A 22702-nucleotide genomic window follows, 5' to 3' on the forward strand; every position below is an offset into this window, starting at 1 on the left:
CCATTCGCATGGAGATGGCATATAAATGGGGGATGGTTATGCCATGGTTATTGTAACATGGGAAAAAAAAACAGCAAGATGTGTTTCAGAAACAGTTTGAAAACCAACATGATCAGACTAAACAAATGGTCACTTTTTGCTTTATCTCAGTTTTTGTACATTTTTTTCAAGTGACACTAGGGTGACCAGACGTCCCGAGAATAAAATTTGATTTTATGGGTAGCCTTCCGATGGAGTTACAGAACTTAATTTGCTGTGCTTTTTTATCATGAGCAACTTGCAACAACTAATGAGAGAAACATTCATTCTTGCAGTCTCATAATCAGTGGTGCTGATCTTTCCTCCTCAATGCTAACTCCCACTTCTGCTACTGTCAGCCCAGTATTTCCCCAATTTTTTGGACTGTGCATTTCAGTGCCGATAAAGATTACATCTAGTCTTCTATAAAATACCATGATGAAAAAAAAGGTAAAAGTAGCCTGTAAACCAGTGGTCTTCTTGGGGACACACAACTCTGCACATGTTTTAAATCATCAGCTCGTTAATAAAGGCTCCATGACCTGATCTGGGTCTGTCAGATCAGGGGGACTATGCAGAGCTGTGGGTCACCAGGAGCAGAATTGAAAACCCCTGGTTGAAAGTGGTTGTTCAAGACTAGAGAATGAAAAGACGTGCTTCACAACCTCTGAAAAAGCTTTATGGAGGAGCAAAACTGCCTAAATTAAAAATAAAAACATTTCCAAATAAATGTAAAAAAAATTTTTTATCATGTATTATTTTATTAATTTATTTCCACAAATATGTATTTCCTCATTAATTTATTTTACAATTTACATCCACACCCATCTGTGGCTATATTTCAAGTCTGTTGACTCACATTTTCTTTTGTCAACAACAAGCCAGTGTGGCCTCCAAGCTTCACTCTGGAGCACTCAGCTCAATTGCAATGTCTGAGGGAGAAAACAAGCCCCCTCATTAGCATTCAGAAAGATATTTGGAAATGTATAAATGTGGAAATATATACATGTATTAATAAATTGATTTGTACTGTAAACTGTTATGAAAGTTAATCTGTACTACTAATAATTTTCTAACTAATAATAAAAATTAAATGCATTAGTACTTTTGTCTATTTAAACATTTAATAATCAGCCTCTCTGTGAAACACAAAAGGAGGTGATAGGCACAATACACTAGTAATTGTTTTGACTAGGTTTTCATTGTTACAGTCTGGTGACTTTTAACACAACTTATCTGATGAACTGAATTTTGTGCACCCCCTTCTCATAAGAGTTGCATTACAGACAGCCAGTCAGAATGGATTTTATGAATGTAGTCAAAGAGTCACAATGTTTATACTTTTCAGAGAAATCAGACAACATGTGGTTTGCTAATAGTTGTCTCGGAATAATAAATGAGGTATAAGAGTATTTTAGCATAAAAAAAATACATGCATCACTTTTTAAAATGCTGACATGCTAGAAGTACTTGCAACATGAGAAGTATCAAATGCTTATGTGTTTGTGTTCTTTAGTGCTCTAATGCAGATGTTCAGCCAGATTTCCTGCAGCACATAATGAAAATTGCTGTCAGCACAAAGTGTGAGCAGGAGGACTTCAGCATCATCTTGGAGGGGGTCCAAGTCATGGGTTTGAAAATGTTGCTAAAGCCTGTGCGATTCTTCTGGGATTCACATATGCCCTAAAACTCAGCAATCCCAAACAACTGATGTATACATTTGAGGCCTTTCAGAAGATATTATTAGAAATGGATGTGTATCCACCAAAGTGCAAGCACTTAAAAACAAACTTATTTTTAAGAGTTTTACCCATTGCTACTTCAACTGTTAGATAACTCCGCTCTTCAGTTGAATGCTCATCATAAAAGGACCTTACTGTCAGCAAGTACGGCTGCCAAAAGACTATTTTGAAGCTATGGATAGAGCCATCCATACCAACATCCTTAATTTGGTTATCTTATTTCAGAGACATTGTATTGCTGGAAGGCACCACTGCCAAGGTCAACGGTGCAAAGGACAATACTATTCAGAGCTGGACAAAAATTGCGGACATTCTGTTAGATAAACTGAGATTTTGACACCATACATCTTCCTATCTCTGTAATCCCCCCCCCTTTTTTATGGCATTTTTCACTGTTTTCATGGCATCTGTCTGTATATAGTTCAGCGAGCCTTGATATGCTTTTGTTATATGGTAACTTTAAATAAAATATTGATCACAAAAAAAAAAAAAAAAAAGTGTTTTGCAAACAAAGCCTTTTCTTTGTTTTTCTGGACCAGGTTTTTGTCCAGAATGCACTGAATAGAGGGATATGTCTTAAAGTAAAAAAATAAAAATACAAGCTTAGAGCAATCATAACTGTTATTTGTTTAGCAAGAAAACTTGGTATGTTTATTACCAAGTTTTATTCCAGAATAGATTTTTTTTTTCCCCACAAAAACAAATCTGTTTAGATACATGTTCTTGGAGAATGTTATTAGTTTATCAGCTAGTGTGAGTATAGTCCAGTCCAGTTAGCAGTCATGTATGGCATTTTTGTTTTTGGAAAACATTTAAAGGTTTGAGATGTTACCATGTCTTTAATGTCTAGCAGCTTTATATCGTGTATGTGTTCTTTTTTAAATGTTCTTTTTGGACATGTTTTATAGACTAAAGAAATAGTTCCCCAAAAAATGTATATTCTCTCACAATTTACTCACACATGTGCCTTCCCAGATGTTCTTTCTTCTGCAGAACACAAACAAATCACAGATCTCACCTCTGTAGGTCCATACAAAGCAAGTAAATCATGCAAGGCTCAAAAAAGCATAAAAACATCATAAAAGTAATCCATAAAACTCTAGTGGTTTAATCCATTTAATCCAGTATTTTAATACCTTTTAAATATGATAAATTCATTAAAAAATACTTCTGAAGCTATCTAATCAGTTTGGGGTAAGAACAGACTAAAACTACTTGCTCATGATCGCCAAGGAGACTGCTGATGTCATGATTCATATAAAAAGGAGTTATATTTTGGTATTTTCTCACCCCTAACTGATTGGATTACTTAAAATATTAATTGAACTACTGGAGTCAAATGGATTAATTTTAGGCTGTCTTTGTGCTTTTAGAATCTTCAAAGTGTTGGTCACCTATAACTTGCATTGTAAAGACCTACCTAAACTATTCCTTTTAGAGCAGGCTTGTCATAATAACACTTGGACTACATCCAGGGGCAGAGCCAGGAGTTTTCAAAGCGGTGGCCAGTTAGGGGCAAGCGATCAGTCGATGGTGACACAGAAATTTTCGAGCAGCACTTTTATATCGTCGGAAGTGGGGGGGGGTTGCAATGACACCTGGGACAGAGAGGTGTGGCGACCTTGGTGTGCACTCCTGTTACGTTTTTATACAGAGGTGATAAAATGGCACGTTTATCATTTTTAAGCTTATAAAAATCACTAAATTACCTTAATATCATTAGAGGAATAACATTTATTACAAATAGATTTAATTAATGTGATTTAATTTTAAAAATCAAGGATTGAAAAGTTCTTTAAAAAAATACACGTAATATTAGTAAAGTAGTTATCACATCATACTTTTTACAGTGTGGGTATTGCAGCTGTGGGGTCTTTCTAATTGTATCAAAGTTATTTATATAGCAGGGTTTTCAATGACAAACGTGAATTATAGTCAATAGTTCATGTTTTTGTTGTATAACCAGGCTTCCTAATTCCATAAAAAAATTTATGACACAGGTGATCACACTTTATAGGCTTCAGTCAAAGTATAAAAGCTAAAGCAAGTGAAGAAACTGAATTTGTCTTCCTCATGCAGGTCTAAGGAACACTTTGGTCAAAGAAGACAAGATATGCAGCCATTAAGATTTATATACACTGACAATTGTTCCAGCATTATAACAATGCTGCAGGCACATGTTTTTCAATCAGTAATATTCACATTTTAGCTCTATATCCAATTCCTGTTCATCTCAAAATAATTGTATGAGCTTTTAAATAGAAATTGTATGTGTTAATGTGGAGTATTAAACAAATATAGTATGTTACCAGATAGAACACCCTTTTCCTCTTGGTATCAACATTAGTGTGCTGTAGAACAGGTACTCAATAGAAAAGACAATATTTCAGTGGTCCAGTATCCAGTTGTTGCTGATAAGCTTCTGAATCTCAGCTTAATTTCCACAGTGATTTATGGTTTTAACCTCAGCATGTGTAGTGGATAGTCTGTTTCCCTTCTGAAGCTCAACCTCTCTAATTAAGTGTGTTACTTTCCTGTCATATGACCAAGTTACACAAAAAGTCCTTTTAGCTGATCCATTATTATATTTTCAAAACACCTGCTCTATTAAACCAATGTCCTTAATATATAATAAGATTATATATTAAGGACATTGGTTTAATACGATTATAGATCATTAAGACTAAAACAGCAGCCCAAAAGCCATATTTAAAAAAGAATGAAAGTCTTTGCAAACTATAACAAAAGTGTCATTTATTTTAATGAAAATAAATCTTTCAAGCAAAACATTTAATAAGAAGTATTTTTTTAAGGTTTTAAATGATAAAACAGTAGACACTTTTAAGATAATTTTAAGATTTGGACACTGTCTGTTTGTCAAATGATGAACGAACTTATTCGATGATGAACTACACATGTGTTTACTCTGCTAGGACCTAGAGGGAGATCTGTATGGCCATTAAAAAAACATTGAGGCCACTTGTTTAAGAGTAACTACAAAAAATGGTGAAAAAAGGAAGTTAGAGCTAGCACAATTTGTTTGCAGATGCCACTTGGTTTGATATTAATGTAGTGTTGCGTAAGTGTCCGAATACGTTTGGGGGCCACTGCAAAGTTCAGTGCATGCTAAAATGTTTTAAAAAGGATTCTGACTCAAAGGCCGGTTTGTTCCGCTATGATGTGTATCATTTTTTATTTATTATTGAAATTACTGACAGAATGTCCTGTACTCTTTTGGACCATTCTTCTTATTCAACATTCATATCGGACTTCAAGAATAACATGTTATTAACAGAGACTTCAATTAATGTTTTAGCCAAAGTAATTGTGTCTTCATTTAAAGCCACATAAACATAAATTATTGATCTGGATGTTTTATATAAGTGCATTTATATTAGAACACTTTGAACACAGTTATAAATCTTTATAAACATTAAACTTGCGGTCCTGTTTATCTTTATACTCACTCAGAATAGCAAGTTAACAAATCACAAAGAATCGCAACCTATTGCTTGTGAAGATCTTAAAAGCTCATTCACATATATAGAGCCTTTCTTTGGTGTGTCCTAAAAGTGCAACCCTCATTACTGATTAACAGCTATTATAATACTGGGTTTTGAACTTTTACCTAAATAAAGAAGATTTATTTCAAGTATTAACAACTCAATTAAATAAACAATTTGGTCAAACGATAAGTTTATTGTTCAAACTTGTACACCAAATTTTTGATTAACCAACTTTTCACAGATTTTGTTCTGTAGGCAACTTTGATGTTCAACCACAATAACAGTTCTAAAAAATGACACCAATTTTATTGTCAGGAGAAAGAATAAGATCTTGTTTAAATGACAGACATCAATAGAGAGGAAAAAACAATCAGCTGCTGATGAGGTTCAGGGACGTTAAGACTCCAAGTGCCCTAAAGCATCTGTCTTAGTTACATGAAATCACATTCTACACTGAACTGCAATTGTCTTTCTAATGATTTACATTAGAATGTAGGTCATATGAAATGCAGCTCATATGCACAGTGGAAAAAGAGCAGTTTGGTTTTCAGGTTATGGCAAAACAAATGTTTTTCTAGGTCATTCAGTTATTGCGATAGCTGAACCCTGAAGACTGCTCTATAATTTAAAAATGTATTGATTTATTGAATCATGTATTTATATATATATGAGCAAAAATGAGCTAAACATCATTAAATCATAGAGTAGGCCTAGTGTTCCCTTTTCATGTAGTGGGTACCCAACAAAATAATTTCAAAACCAAGAAACATGAAACATTAAGTTACATTGAAATTCAGTTACATTTGTGGCCAAAAATATTGGCACCCTTGGTAAATATGAGCAAAGAAGGCTGTGAAAAACAAAATCTGCATTGTTTATCCTTTTGATCTTTCATTAAAAGTTTTTACAAAAATCGAACCTTTAATTAAAGTAAAACAACTGAAATGGGGTAAATATCTCATTATTAAATACATATTTTTCTCCAGAATGAATTGGCCATAATTATTGACACCCTATTATTCAATACTTTTTGCAACCTCCCTTTGCCAAGATAACAGATCTGAGTCTTCTCTTATAATGAGGTTGGAGAACATCTGGCAAGGGATCCGAGACCATTCCTCCATACAGAATCTCTCCAGATCCTTCAAATTCAGAGGTCCATGTTGGTGGAGGCAGCCAGGTTTAGATTTTTTTTATCTGTTGGTATTTGATAGAGTTTGTGATGCCATGTATCTGAACAAGATGTCCAGGAACTCAAAAGCAGAAAAACAGCCCCACAACATTAAAGATCCAGCACCACATTTAACCGTGGGCGTTGGGAACTTCTTCATCTCTGTGTGTGCCAAAGCCATCTCTGGTGTTTGCTGTCAAAAAGCTTTTTTTTTTTTTCATCTGACCATAGAACACAGTCACATTTTAAATTTCTGTAGTGTCTGGCAAACTGAAGATGCTTGAGTTTGTTGTTGGATGAGAGCAGTGGCTTTTTTTCTTGAAACCCTCCCAAACAACTTGTGGTGATGTAGATGATGTCTGATATTTGTTTTTTAGACTTTCTGACCCCAAGACCCAACTAATTTCTGTAATTTTCCTGCTGTGTTTCTTGGAGATTCTTTGGCCACTTAAACCCTCCTCCTCATTGTACGTGGAGACAATATAGACACATGTCCTTTTCCAGGCCGATTCTTAAGATCTCCATTTGATTGGAACTTGTCAATTATTGCTCTGATGGTGGAAATGGGCATTTTCAATGCTTTGGTTATTTTCTTATATCCACTTCCCATTTTGTGAAGTTCAGCAACATCAAGACTATTTTCTTTATTGTAATCCGCTGTGATTGATGATTAAGGGAATTTGGCCTGTGTGTTACCTCATATTTATACCTCTGTGAAACAGGAAGTCATGGCTGAACAATTTCATTGAATTCATAGACTATCAATTGCCAACAAAAGCCTTCATCAGCCAATTAACAAGGACAATTGCATCTATGTGGACTTCAAAGGCATTGGTCATTAATCTTATTGTTCATACCAAATTTATGTTTAAACACTGACCCTTAACACTTACTTAGTTTAATGATTTTAAACCATGACTTTAACTATACAAAAGTAATATTTACATTATATTCATGATGTTATCCAGAGGGGAACTGGCCCCCACAGTGAGTCTGGTTTCTCCCAAGGTTATTTTCCTTGTGTTCCTTGCCAGTCGCCTTGCTCACTGGGGTTATAAATAAAATTATTTAACTTCTTATTTTTAAACACGATTAACAATCTTATTTTATCCAATTATAAAATGATGACTCATAGACATTACAGTTTTATCTTCTGTTAATGCCTGATCTTCAGTAAATCTGCTTTGAAACGATGTGCTGAAAGGCGCTATACAAATACAATTTAATTGACTTGACCCAATGACAAGAATGCGAAGTACACAATCTGATATTTTTGGTGGCGTTTCAGATTAGCCCTCCTCTTCAGTAGAGACTAACCAATACATAAACTGCAGTCATCTTGTGGTCAGTTGAACCAAAATAGGCAGAATAAATAATAAACACAAATCAGGTCACAATCTTGTGAGTTCTTTATTACTTTCATAATAAATATGACCATTATGACATAAAAGTTTCCAAAAACTGGAGATAACAAAAAAAGGCATTAAGGCATTATTTTAAACTTGTGTGTATATATATATATATATATATATATATATATATATATATATATATACACACACACACACACACACACAAGTAGCCATCCTATAAAAATTTAACAGAGTTTACACAATGTGAGACAGTGTTTTTAAAAAGCTTCTACCAATAAATCTATAAGGACAAACAGTCAGCAACAAGTGTTAATGCCAAAGGTCATCAATCAAATTACCCAATAATAACTGCAGCACATTCACTCAAAGGAATTGGCTTCGTCTGTTATTGAAGGAAAATACAATATTTTTGAGCAAGTACAATGTGATTAGTTCAATATCCTCACATCCACATGGGCAGTTATATGTTGCTGTACTGTGCATGGAAAGGAAGGATTCTCAGAGAAATTAACTTTAGCACTCTAAACTTGCATATTCAATAATACAATCGCCCAATAACAACAAAATCAGTCTTCCTTACACATTGCACAAAGATCTAACATTTCTTAAGCAAAATCATAATTTTTATGGGCTTTATATCCATTGGCTAGAGTTTGGCAAACATTTTTGTCCATAACTGAAGAACACAATGGTTCACTGCTTTATCACATCACAAAGGTTGTCCCACCCCTTACAGCATTTTAAACAATTAGGAAAGCTCAAAAATGTGTTAAAGCTGGTGAAGTCCATTATCAGTGTATCACATTTTCAACACATTTATGTAAAGATATGAAACATATGATCCTCCACACGTGTAGAATGTAGGAGAAAATAATGATGTCAAAATAAAACGAATGTAACAATCAGAATTAAATGGAACCCTTTGGAAAAAAATTAAACAGTCTGCAAAATCAAAGTAATCGGTTTAAGCTCCAGTTCGCTGTACAGTGAAAATTTCCAGGAGAGTCTTATCACCAAACACACCACAACAGATCTATTATTAGCTGAGCAAAAATATATTTGGCATCTCATATTAGCATAGAAATATATAAGCTGTTAGTCAACTGTCAAAAATACTACAATATTCCACTGAAGAAAGCTTCCTGAATTAGGAAAAGAAAATAACAACACATGACACATTATGAATTAACTCAAAACTCTTCATGTTCTCGTGTTCTTTTTTTAACAGTTCTGGCTGACTACATTGTAACAGTTAATCAACTCTGACAAAAGAATATGCTCTCTAAAACACTTTCTCTAACCTTCTGAGGAGCTGACCTACGTATCTAAACATTCCCTATCACCATACTGACCTATCATTGACTTATTGAAACAAATCACCACATTGCTGCGGACAGTAACAGGGTTTTCCATTTTTGGCATGAAAATGCACACAAGCAGAGAGCCTAATAAACTCTAGCTTTAGTTGTTTTTTTGGAGGGTTTTTTATTTGTTTTTTACAGCTTTGGGGGATAAGATCAGAAAATGTTTCACTGATAAAATAATTTGGTGTACACACAGTGTAACATTTAATCATATAACATTCTGTAAGAAACAAAGTAACCAATTCAAAACTGTAAAAAAAAAAAAAAAAAACATTTAAATGGCACAACCATGTTCTCAAAGTGCAGAGCCTCACTCATTTCCTCCTCACTCTTTATAAAAGAATTGTGTTACAATGGTAACCACATACTTTATTCTTATAACTGAAAAATATGATTAATCAAGTAAAATAGCCTTTTGCTAGTCCATTGTCATTATAGCTTTATAATGAAAAATGTGTTAATTAATTTTAAGCAGTTAGTAGGTGAAAGGTCTGACTTTTTCAATAACTGCCTCTAGCATTTCAAACTATTATTAAAAATTGCAAAATCTGTCATCATTTACTCACCCTTATATTGTTCTAAACCTGTATGACTAACTTAAGGAAAGGTTAGGCAGAATGTTGGCATCAGCAATCACTCACTTTCATTGCATAATATTTTGCATAAAATGAAAGTGAATGGTGACTAATTCTAGAATTCTAATTTTTTTATGATCAATATAGAATTTTCATTTTTGGGTGAACTACCCCTTTAACATGCTAGCGTTTAACTGAAAGTTAAATGTCTTGCCTCAAGCCAACTACACAGGGCATATGTTATGTAACAATGTATGCAAACCTAAAACCCAGCAGTAGAGTGAATTAGTGTCAATCAGCTTGTCATTCGCATCTACTTTTCCTAAGGTGAAGTTAATACAAAATGTATACATGTGATATCACAGAGGCCTTTTCTGCATATCATTGGGTTTCATTATTTAAATGTAACTATCAAGCAGCATGAACATTAACGTTGCTCTCATGGCTCACTCACACAAACACTAATGGCTTAAAAATTGACCTACCAGGTAATACTTCTAACAACGCATCTTGGTAATGAGCTGACTGCTTACAGCACCTCTGAATTTGCAAATGTGCTTAAAAAGAAAATGATTAATAATGAAAAGATCTGTTTAAGTGTAATGAGGCAAAGCAAGCTTCTTTCCTGTGAATCATCTTTTAAGGCATTCTGAAGACTGCATATGATGCTGCTGTCCAGTTGGACACAAGCAACTGATAAAGACACAGGTTTTCAGCCCCCTGTGGCAAAGAGCTGAAATGCCATTAGTTCACTACGTTTACCCCCAAACAAGAGGAGGGTGAGAGCAAAAAAGATCAGTCCCAATGGCTAAACCCAAGAGTGCAGAGGCCAGCTAGTCAGAGACCAGCTAGTCAGCAAAGCTTTGAGAGCAGGTGAAAGATGAGAAGAAAATGTCCAGAAAAGAGCCCACATAGTTCAAGTATTGACCTTTTGAATTTTCGTTTGTTTTTGTTTTTTTGCACTTTAAGGAGTTTTAAACAATCCACAGAAGTCTCAAGTTTTCAACAAGGATTTGGATGCTTTGCACCCAGAAAGGATGAGCAGGGTGAAATATTGCTTTCAATTGCTTTGTCAATTCTGTTTCTAAGAGCTGATGGCTTTCAAATTTGGGCTATGATATCTTTCCATTACACTTTCCATAATTCTCTATAGATGGAGAAAAAAAAGATTGTTCTCCTATTATCAGCTCTGAGGTAGGGGAAGTGGGTCAGTGGCGGAGGAAGATTATTTGGTTTTTTGGGCCCATCTAAGGTCATCTGATCTGGGTTTCTCTCCTGTCACGCTCTGGATGAGATCTTCTAGGTTCCTCCAGAATCCCAATTTCTCTAGAGGATAGTTCAACCAGCCTGCACAAACAAACATATAGCCATATACATATATGCAAAATACACAATGAACTTGGTTGTTTTCATGACAGAATATGCTGAAATCCAAGGGTCTGTAGTAACATAGTGAAAATTCAATAAATGTGCCTACACACTAGAGAAACTCAGACAGAGCATTTGAAAGATAGGAGTGTGTAAAGATACATTTTCATTTGTGCGTGCAGGTTTGTCTGGTCTGTGTATTTAAATCGTTTAAAAAGAAAGGGTTTTGCTTAAATGAAATGTACACATATTTGCTGACAGTATGTGACAGAAGTGTTGCCAGACAAAAAAAAACTTGCATTATTCCCTCTACGTAATCAAGGAAGGATTGGATGGTGACTTAAACGCAAGAAAGTAATAAACACATGGAGAGAACTAACGTTAACAGACATTATCAGAGATTCTATATGCACGAATACCTGTGGTAATGCAGAAGTAGGTTTCATGAGGTGAAACGTGGTGAACTCTGTGGTGTTTCCGTGGTAATATGATGTGACAGTCCTGAAGAAACGTCACCCAGATTGGGAGCCCAAAATATGTGTGCGACCATTTGTGGATCTGATTGGTCAATGTAACAAAAATGGCTAGAGAAAAGACGTAACAGTACCACGGGTAGTTCCTGTAGATCTCCGCTGGACAGAGATTGAGAAAGAGTGCAGAGAGCGATGTGAGATGCCGAGTCAGAAATTGCATTCCTGATTCATTGTTTGTTTCTCTGTGGAACAGATAACATGACTGATGTCTTACCTGGTGAGAGCATCATGAAGTTTGCTGCCATGTTAGCCAGAGGGATGATGGTTAACATACAATTATCACCATTTGTCTCTATGAAATCATGGCGCGTTATAGCTGTTGGATCGATGTGGTGCTCTCGAAATGGCCGAATGAAGGCCTGATGACGAACAAACGAGGAGAAATAGATTTTTAAGAAACATGACTGCTAATACAACTGCAGAGTGGTTGAGAAAATTATAGTGTAGTTGTCAAATAGCCAGTTACTATTGTGTGATGTAATCTGTACGCCAATATACAGATGTGCAACAAAACTGGAATTGTGATATTTTATTCTTTAGAACATTTTTTGTAGACGTGTCTGTTTCATGCTTTTTCACCAATGCACTCCAATTTCCATGTTGTAAAATAAAATAAACTAAACTCATAGTCCAATGGACTCTGTAGATTTTAAACGTATGTTTGTTTACCAAGTGTAAATAACTCTGAAGACCACATATGTATCCAGCTATGCAGACTCTGAAGTAACATTTAGAATAGAAAAATAATGGAGTTTCACCCCTGTACCTTCCCAAAGATGGGCAGATCTACTGATCCCCATGTGTCAGCACCCCAGTGGACCAGACCAGAGGCAAAGTCAGCAGTCAGGATTCCTGCCACTGCACAAACACAAAACACACAGCAAAAGCTACACAAATCTACCAAAAAACAAAATCCACTTCAGTTCCAGAAAAAAATATTATTTAACAAAATGTTCTGCTACATGCTAGTTTAAAAGACATAAAGAAAGAAACATCTTCGAGCAAGTTTGAATCCAGGACTTTTAAATACTGAGAATTCAGGAGATGTACTTTAACTTGTTTGTTGTGTCTACCTGTACTCAATTAAGCATTGATGTGTTTGTGTGGGTTTGTTTGTGGTACCAACCGATGCTAAAGAGGATGTACCAGGAGTGTCCCAGGTGGAAGTATGTTACCAGGTAACAGAAGTTGAAGGCCATGAGGGTAAAGCAAAGTAACACACTGATCCATTCCTGACATCTTTTTCCTGCGAGAAAGAATGTAAAAAATGTTAAGAGCAGTCTTTGGTAAAATTTCATGAGTTGCAAAGAGTTGCAAAATTTCTAACATCTTTTCATCCCAAGTGACTTACAGTACACTGACTGGAGGGACACGGTGTCTCATGAGCAACCTAAGAAAAATTGCCTTGATCCAAGGTACAATGTTGATTTCAGGAACAATAGAGTTCCTGGACTTTACAGAATGACCGTTTCTGTGAGCATGACTTAACCATTAGGCTAAAGGCAAGTCAGTTTGAAGTCAAATTCTAAAGCAGCTAGAGCAGAACAACATATTAAAACTTGACTAAAATTTATATATAAAAGGTAACAACTGGCAAAGTTAAATCAACAGAACAGCAACATAAATAACTGCGACTATCACATTAACTGCTAACAGTTGAATGTTAGGGTAGAAACAGTTGAGCGATTCAGAAGTCAAACAGTCTTAGAAAAATGTAAATGGAGCATGTGGTGGGTCAGTATCAAAGCAACGCTCTCACAGTCACATTGTTTCCTTACACAGCGACCATTGTGTGTCACCTTTGCCCTGAATTCAGAGCAGAACAGCTTCATAGAACGAATCAGAAGTGACCAAATGACATGATTCACAACACAGTTGACACAACAATGAAAAATGCCATGTCTGAATCCAGAAATAATGCTGTGTTTGTTCCAGGGAGACCCAATCAATCAGAGATGATCTGATCAAATACTGAGAGCCTTAAGACTCCCTCTATTGCCATGGTTAATGTAAACAGCACCAGAGTATCAGAGGACATTGATGTCAGTTTCGATGGCACTTCAGAAACCCTTGCTACCCAGAATCCCACATCTGTTGATCTCCACTCAACACTAAAACAAAGCACCCCACCCATAGCCACACAAATAAAATCTTAGACACTTATTCCACACCCTCACACTGCTCCACTTTCTGTGCTGTTTTGTTTACGTTTCCGCCCCATTCTCAGATCATGTGTTGATACAATATATGCAATGATACGTTTGCCCTCCACACAATGACAAATGTAAGCTGTTCCCTTCTTAAACAGATGGAGTTCCTCCTACAGAACATCTGCTTAATTTACTGCACACAGTCGAATTAAGAGTTTAACAAACTTGGGCTTTACTTATTTTATTTTTTTGAACCCTTTCAGACCCGAGTTATGCAGGGACACATAAAATACGACCATGCTTTATTTCATCAATAACAAACACATTAATGATAATTTATAAGAAAATTCACTTTTTGAAAAATATATTAATAGCTATTTCTGATCTCAGTTATAATGGACAGAGGTTTTGAATGTGATAGGTAGTAACAACAAGGTAACATTGAGAAATGTTTTAATAAACGATTACAACAAAGAACGACGGTGAAAGATTATTTAAAAAAATGTATCTTTCAGTGAACAGCTCAGATATTAGCTTCAAATAAGAATCATGCTTCCAAAGAGACACCAAGTTAAATGTCAATACAAAAACAGCATGTTAAAGGCAGTAAATCCAATGAATATCCATTAGATCACTTTAAAACCAGAGAAAAGTGATGTCCTTCAGGGTCTGGAAAGGTTAAGAACAAATGAGAAATAAAAGTTGTTGTTGTTGTTGTTGTTGTTGTTCAGCTTTAACACTGTGTGTTCCGCCATTCCTATTAAGGTAAAGGCACATCCATCGAGCCAATCTGACATTGTCCTTCAATGTTTTGTTAATTAATCTATGTAGGAGGCATTATAAAATCAATGTTGATCTATTGTCAGTGTCTGGCGGTTACAACTATTTAACTCATAAATCGTATCAAAATTAAGAATGCATCAGTACCAGAATGAAAACTCTTCGGACCCAAAGAGAGCTCACAAATGGTCTTATAAAATCTATTCTGAACACATTATGAGAAGACAATTGTGTTTGACTCATCTAATGACTCATTTAAACTCACTGTAACATCACTTGCAGTGTTCATTAGTCTGTCCCTATACACTAAAATAAAAATAACCACGACGTCTTTACACTCGCACAGACTACAGACTTGAGCTACAGCCGCTCTGATGAGTTCACTTCATAAACCGACAACTCTGGACCTGGGGGCGGTTGGTAGATATCTGTGACCGTGCTGTCTGAGGCTGTACTGCGAGACTCGTTGCTGGCAGGGGATTCCTCGGTGTTGGCAGAGGCGGGCGGAGACAAGAAACACCAAATCAGATTTTCATTCTCACCTGGCGAGTACAATTCCGCGAGTTCTCGAGCGCCGGCGTGCTGTGGACCCCATCTCGCGCCCGGCTGCTCAGATACAGTTGCTTCTGGTGTTGGAAAGTTTTCCGAAGCCCTGTTTTTCCTCTCGGTGCTCGCCATGTTCAGTCCGGTTCCGGTACAGCGCATGCGTTAATTCCGCATCTGAACTCCACTCCATGGTCCGCCCTGTTCAGCGTCTGCTCCCTCCACCAATCGCGCTCGTTCCGCTTCAGCATTCAGCCAATCATCAATTAGATTGTATTTTCGTAACAGGTTGATAGACCAATTATAAAGAAGGTATGTTGGCCCCACCCTGATGCAACCAATGAGAAAACAGGCTACACTGACGGTGGTGTAAATTCGAATGTATTTATTGTAAAATTGCGATTGAAGGTTCGTGTGGATCCTGATCGTTGTTTGTTGTTTACAGTTCTCTCTGTATATCTCACAAATACCATTTTGATGATAGGTCTATATATGGCCTAAATAGTGTCTACATTTTCATCGTGTCATGTTTAAAGTTACTTAAAAAGCCTAAAGAGTGGAGGTGAAACACAGAAGCCAACAGAAACCACAGTGCAGTACAAAGAGCAGGTATATAGGCTACAAGTCACGCTTAGCATCAGTAAATAAATACAAAGTTATGGTAGTAGAGCAATGTTACATTGAAGTAGAAATATATGAGTGTAAAAGTAGGTTTAAACGGGAATGTGTGTGGTTATAATTGTAAGGGTATTGTCACTGGGTTCTCTTATTTTACTTGCAACATGGTCCAGATAATAATCGGAAGGTTGCTGGTTCGATACCTGCAAACCATAAAACTATTATCATCATTGAATGTGTCCTTGATCAATGCACTTCGCAGGATGGTCAAGGGTTATTGTCTCCTTTTATCGTTTATTAGATAAAGCTGCATGCTTAGACTAGTAGCAGCGTAAAAGAGGCATTGCACACTAATAACAGATATAGCATTTACACAATAAAATAGTCAGTGCACAAATGTGAAGGAAAAAAATGATATTGGATGTCCGCTTAGTGAGTCCGTTCTTGCTCAGCTAGATGTTTAGGCACAGAATAAGACAAACGTTAGAAAAGTTCCTCAGTAAAGCAGCTCTTGTAATGTCATCTTATAGCCGCCAGAAGGCAGACAATCCACAACATTGAGAATGCTCAAGGCGAGTTTAATACAACAGCCATCGCCTGCAGCCCGACGATTATTAAATTGATTTTTTTCGTGGGGGAGGACAAAGAAGAGTATGCTCATAATATATGCGAATAAACCTGGTTCTAACTTTGATGTGCGAATAAATATTGTGGACCGTCTTTCAGTGAGCTTGACGATAAGCCCTTGGCAATGGTGCTGTTAAAGGAATAGTTCAGAAAAATACAAATTCTCTCATCATTTATTCATCATCAAGTCATCTCAGATGTGTATGACTTTATTTCTTCTAAAGAACACAAAAAGAAAATCTCAGCTCTGTATGTTCATACAATGCAAGTGAATGGTGACCAAAACTTTGACGCTCCAAAAAAACACAAAGGCAGCATAAAAGTAATCCATAATACTCCTGCTGTGTTCTATGTCTTCTGAAAAGGTGCAATCGCTGTTGGGTGAGAACAGAGACTATTGCAGTCTCTAGGCACAATCATGATTTCAAGCTTGATATCACTTCTTAGCACTCGACACATGTGCAGAGAGCTAAATAGCGCTAGGAAGTGTAATCAGTTTCAGATCATGAGCGCCAAGGAGACTGCAGATATCAAGATGTATTGTGAGATAGGAGTCAAACTTTGGTCTGTTCTTATAATCTATTGGAGCATATCAGAAGATATGGATTAAACCACTGGAAATTTGTGGATTAAATGGATATATGTTTTCTTTATGTGCTTTTTGGAGCTTTAAAATTTTGGTCACCATTCACTAGCATTGTATATAGATCAACAGAGCTGAGATGTTCTTCTAAAAATCTGACCCTATTTTTACCTTTTAACGCGTTTATCTAATCTAAACCTCAAGAGAAAGTGTCTTAAACTCACCTTCAAAAAGGTGTTTCTTAAGAAGCCTAAACTCCGCACATGTTTGTCTATTTATACTGTATTTATTTTCTTCTGTTACGCACTTGAACGATGTGTTCAATAGCCGTAGTTTTGAGTCCTGCCAGTGTCTGCGGTCAAACCAGAAAAACGCGTCACATACCAGAGTCAACGCCCCCTCTCACACTCTTATAAACACCCCAATCCGAGACATGGGAACTGACTTCAGCTCTCCAGCGATCGCTGGGAAGGTAACCTCTTACCCACATACGAGACAAAAGTCATCCAGATCATTTTTGCCTGAAGTCTGCGCTGCTGTTTTTTCCATTTGCGCTCGCGACCTCAAGTTATCAGGGCGGTGAAACCCTGATCTGCCGCAATCCGGCGGGTGTTAAGATCCATGGAAGTGGCCGGTTTTTACGAGGGGGACTACCTCGCCTTCCACAGTGCGAACACCAGCAACAGTCCGGTCAGCGCCAGCGTATGCAAGCAGCCCACTAACGGCTCCATGACGAAGCTTAATGACATCTCTGAGCACGAGAAAGCAATAGACTTCAGTATCTATTTGGACTCTCAGTACCAGCATCTGGCCAACCAAGACGAAACCCGGCAACGCGCTGTGGGAATCTACAGCGACTTTCTCGCAGTGGAAAACAAGAGCAAGAGACTGGCAGCGTTGCAAAACTACAAGAACTACATTTCTCTGACCGAACGCGACCCGAGCCAACTGGCTTATTCTGAGCTACAGGAGACGCGAATCGACGCAGTCTTCAGCCCGGACTTTCTGGGCAGTTTTGCCAAAAGTAACTGGCGACACGATCTCAGCGAAGACAAGCAAATGGATGGTTCTGGGGGTTTGACATGCGCTCGTATCTGCAGTACCAGAACGCTCCGAGCGAGAGCCTAGGCAATATTTCCACCGCTTCCTCCTCCTGCTCGAGTCCACCAGGTACACCTGCGCCGCCAGGTAAGGGAAGATCATCTCAGCCGGGCGGCAAAATGGCCTCCGGAGGCAAAGGGAAGAAGAGGCCGGAGAAAAATAGCGACGAGTACAAACAGCGGCGGGAGAGGAACAATCTTGCAGTGCGCAAAAGCAGAGACAAAGCCAAAATGCGCAACCAAGAGACGCAACACAAAGTGCTGGAACTGGCGGCGGAGAACGACCGGTTACAGAAGCGCGTAGAACAGCTGTCCCGTGAGCTGGCGACGCTACGGAACCTGCTCTCCGCCACCGGCCAGTGCTGACGGGACTCCATGGTACTCGGAACATGTATTGATTCACGGACTATCAATTGACTTCAAAGAGTGCAGAATTTAGAAAAGGGGATTGCTGTTTTTTTTTTCTGTTCGAAAACGCGAAACCGAGAAAGAAAAGACATGAAAGTGGGCTGTGCGCCTGGATTGCGCAATATCCCCACTGTGTGCTCGGTAATTTGGAAACCCTGTAATGTATTTCGTCTGTAAAGTATTTTTGTATGGATTCTTAAGTGAGATATCTACTGTTTAATATTCTGTTATTTAAATTCATTTCGCCATATCTAGGGCAGTGGTTGTCACGGGAAGAGTTTTACTGCAGAGATATGATGCAACTCATTGTAACAGTATTGGTAACGCAGTGAAGTGGTTTTGTAAAGATGTCAAAGGTAAAACTGGTCTACTGCTATATACTATTTTATTGAATTAAATGATTTTTACTGTATGGGAACCTGTGTGTATTTTATTACTGCTGTCATAGTAAACATATCATAAGCACACCTTTGAGTGCAGGATTACTTGCATCATTTTCACACACACACACACACACACACACACACACGCCCACCCACAGCAGCTGAGATTTAGTTTCCATTCTGCAGTTTACTCCTGGTTTCGCTTTATTAGTTTATTTTAAGCAAATATGAATCGCAGGACAGATACAAACTGCCCATACTAAATTATTTAAATGCACACAAACTGTTTACAGTTATTTATCTGAATCTGGTTTCTTGACTGATATATTGGAGATCTTTTGAGATCTGTGTTCATGTGTCACCTCAGTACAGAGATACAATTATCTAAAATACACAGGCAGGGTCCACAATCCAAAGAGTTCAGTGATCCGTCATAGACTCTGGTTCAAGGCTAGATAAACATTGAACTTACTAGCCCCACAAAACAAACAAACACATACAAATAAACACACCTAACAGACTGGTGTCTTATCACTGAACAAAAAGCATGTGATGGTGAGGACATCACAGAGAAAACTAAGTATTAAAATATGGACTTGGCATGCAGGTTGTAGGAGTGTAAGCAGTGAAATTGTTTCATTAGAGTTAATATCAGGATTTAGATAAGGGAAATGATGAAAGATCAAAATGAGGTAGGTTTAATCGAGACCTTTAAATCAACAAATGGTGGGCTTCAATTCAATTGCGATGCTTGTTTAAAATGCTAATTTGACCTGAGGCCTAAAGGCTAGACTCACCATCTCTTCTTTACAGTAAATTAAATGAGTTATTAATGTCTAATAGGAGGTTGTAAGCACTATATAGTGAATATAACAAATACAATGGGAAATCGCCCACATCACACAAACCTTTATCTCTCTACAGGTCTATCTTTCTACAGTACATGATTATAAATTTATGTTTCTTATGAGAAATGAAACACCTATTTAGAATTGAAAACCTGCTTAAAAGACATGCCAACTGACTTATTATATGGTCTATAAATACCTCTAAGATGGATCTGATACAATTGATAAAAAATCACCTCATCACACACAGAACTATAAGCACATAAACACATCACCAACTCATTCACAACAAAGAGATGGTAAACCTGTTTAATGTACTTTTTTTTTTTTTTACAAGAGATTTATTGCTGGGATCTAAGTATGTAGGTTAAAGGTAAACTCTTGAGGTGTGACCATTCCTGCCTTAGTCCTAAAGGAGGAAATGGAACCTGATGGACAGGTTGAATGACCTGTCAGTCAGGGAGGAGAGTAACCAACAGGTAGACAAGGAACAGCTCATCACCATGATAATAGAAGGTGGGAGAGCAAGAAGAAAAGAGAGAGGGGACAAAAAGAGAGAGAGTTAGTTTAGTTAAGGTATCAGTGGGTAGTTCAAATTTGTGATCTGCTGCTGAAACTTCTAGAATAAATCTTGCAGGACTGAGGCCTGTCTGCTTTGAGTTCTCATGCCAGAGACAGCAGACGACAGAAAATCAATAACATCTTTTTCAAAGAAAGCCTCCAAAAAGTTACTGACATACACAGTATATTCAGTAAACAAACAATATATAAATACAAATGTGTTTTTGTAATTACAAGCACCTTAATACTCTACCTTAGATTCTCCTTGTTCAAATTTGGATTGTTTGAATCTACCGGAATGGTTCCACCATTTAATTAGTGTGCATATCTGCATAAATTCACACAGTATTTAGTGTATAAACATTGATTGTGATTAAACTAATTATCTTTCTTGATGAAATGCCCTCAAATTTAGTAATGAACGAGCCTAAATGATGATTGCACCATAGTCGCAGTTTTCTATGTCAAGATTGACATTTTGTTTGATGTTTGAAGGGGAACCTGTATAACGGTGAGAAAGAGATTGGTTAAGGAGGAACAGGGTGTTGTTTTGAACAGTGTATTTCATTACACCATCATATAGTGGTGGAGGATTTGTGTTGCTCAATACTTCCAACTTCCTTCTCCATCTGTGCATGCATGTGTGCTTGCTATAACTGACTTCTGTGTTAGATCGTCTCTTGTTAAATACAACTTAGTCCAACTCAACCAGACTTAACAATTCACCTGCTTTGTGAATATTTATGAGACACAGAACTAACAAACAACATTTCATACACTATATAAATGCACTGAATTAAAAAAAAATTACAATTACATTATACATTTCAAAATATTAACAAATTGAGAGTCAATGAGTCAATTAGTTCTTTAATTCCTTTGTAAAGGTAAAATATTGGGAATAGGCCTTACTGTGCTCTCTCTCTTGTGCTTATCACAACCATAATTATGCATGTAAAACACTGATTCTGCATGTAACAATGAATTTTAGTGCAACCAATTTAGTGGCTGTTGAAACCGAACACATTTTACGTCCTTCTGCACTGTTTTTTAATAGTTTTTTACATGTAAACATAAGCTAGACAGATGCCTTTGACATTGCGCAGTGTTCAGTGAACAGGGGGCTCGTGAGTACCAGATTAAAATCCCATGTCGGAAGCATAGCAGGGTGAGGGGGGTTCAAGCGCCTCACTCCCGCAAGGAAATTTATGATTAGATCCTGTCTGCCTATAGATGAGCCAGCCTCTGGGATGTGAAATGCCGAGATGTTTGCTACATAAACCTTAAGCATTGATGGAGTAAGACCTGCATCCAACCGCTCTTGAAGGAATGTAAGAATCTTCATTATGGGGCAATTCACTGAGACTTTGCTGCATAAAGAGCACCAACCCGCAAACACATGCCATCTCCTAGATGGTGTTCTAGCCTGCAAAATGTTGTTTATTAAAGAATGAGGCAATTCTGGTTGGTTCGCTGTGCTCCGTTCAGGGGCCATACGTGTAGGTTCCACAGCTCTGGCTGGCGGTGCTAAATTGTACATATTTTTGAGAGAGCAGATCCCTCCTCAGCAGTATTTTCTATGGAGGGCCACCTAATATCTCCATCATTTCATGAAACTATGATTGGTTGGGCCATTTTGGCACAACTAACAGAACCGTTTCCTTGTCCTCTCAGACTTTGCTGCTGACAGCGTAGAGGAGATGTATAGTGGAAAACGCATATTTGCTAATTGTTGGCCACTTGTGGGCCAAGGTATCCACTCCCAGCAGGGCTTGGGACATGGAGTACCAAAGACGGCAGTGGGCTGTCTCTGCGTAGGCAAATAGGTTGACTTCCACTTTGCCGAATAGTTCCCAAATGCTCTTAACCATTTGAGGATGAAGTCTCTATTCCCCTGCCATCGGCACCTGGCATGACAGCATGTCCACTCCCCAGTTCAAACGGCCCGGGTTATGTCACGCGCAGGGAGAGGAGATTGTGCGCACAACACACAAGGAGGTGGTAGTGATCGAGTGCCACACTGGCGATTTATGTACGCTACCACTGACATATTGTCTGAACGAATTATAACATAATGATTCACTATGTCGAAAACTTTGGAAAGCTTACACCGCTAAGAAAACAGCTAGCATTTCCAAGCAGTTGATGTACCACGCTCGTTTCGTACCCATCCAAGTGCCGAAAGCCAGGTGCCACACAGTGCACCCCAACCTGTGTTGATCGCATCCGTAATCACCACTTTTAATCTGAAAACCTTACCCACCTTGCTGATAAAGGTTTGAAGCTGTCCATGCTGCTAGAGAAGCCAGGCAACGGAAAGTCATGGTGACGCCCATGCGACCCTGACATCAGGAGTGACTCGGTACATGGTGTTTGAGCCAGCACTGTAGAGGTCTTAAGTTTAAAAGACCCAACGTTATGACTGCGGGTGCTGCCACAATAAAAAACAGA

The 22702-nt window shown here is 37.6% G+C and overlaps 1 protein-coding gene and 1 pseudogene across 1 annotated transcript; one reads left to right on the forward strand and one right to left on the reverse strand.

Annotated features, from left to right (window-relative positions):
• Nucleotides 1-7956: 7956 nt before the first annotated feature.
• On the reverse strand, nt 7957-15269 carry LOC127630759 (plasmanylethanolamine desaturase-like). The gene is made up of 6 exons (XM_052108512.1): nt 15123-15269; nt 12777-12896; nt 12417-12508; nt 11865-12009; nt 11537-11749; nt 7957-11096 (listed from the first exon to the last, which is right to left on the reverse strand). The coding sequence occupies exons 1-6, from the start codon at nt 15256-15258 to the stop codon at nt 10975-10977; spliced, it is 828 nt and encodes a 275-aa protein (XP_051964472.1). The 5' UTR covers nt 15259-15269; the 3' UTR covers nt 7957-10974.
• A 2107-nt stretch (nt 15270-17376) lies between these two features.
• LOC127630857 (CCAAT/enhancer-binding protein beta-like) lies at nt 17377-18934 on the forward strand (annotated as a pseudogene).
• The last annotated feature ends 3768 nt before the right edge of the window (nt 18935-22702 follow it).

This window comes from Xyrauchen texanus, chromosome 37, assembly GCF_025860055.1.
Source record: "Xyrauchen texanus isolate HMW12.3.18 chromosome 37, RBS_HiC_50CHRs, whole genome shotgun sequence".
NCBI lineage: Eukaryota > Metazoa > Chordata > Actinopteri > Cypriniformes > Catostomidae > Xyrauchen > Xyrauchen texanus.

What these genes read in the sequence shown, in the direction of transcription:
- LOC127630759 (XM_052108512.1), bottom strand. Translation starts at nt 15,258, where the DNA reads ATGGCGAGCACCGAGAGGAAAAACAGGGCTTCGGAAAACTTTCCAACA. An exon ending in GTACATCCTCTTTAGCATCG is followed by an intron (nt 12,509 to 12,776) that starts GTTGGTACCACA and finishes GTGTTTGTGCAG; the next exon opens with TGGCAGGAATCCTGACTGCT. An exon ending in CTTCATGATGCTCTCACCAG is followed by an intron (nt 11,750 to 11,864) that starts GTAAGACATCAG and finishes ATCTCTGTCCAG; the next exon opens with CGGAGATCTACAGGAACTAC.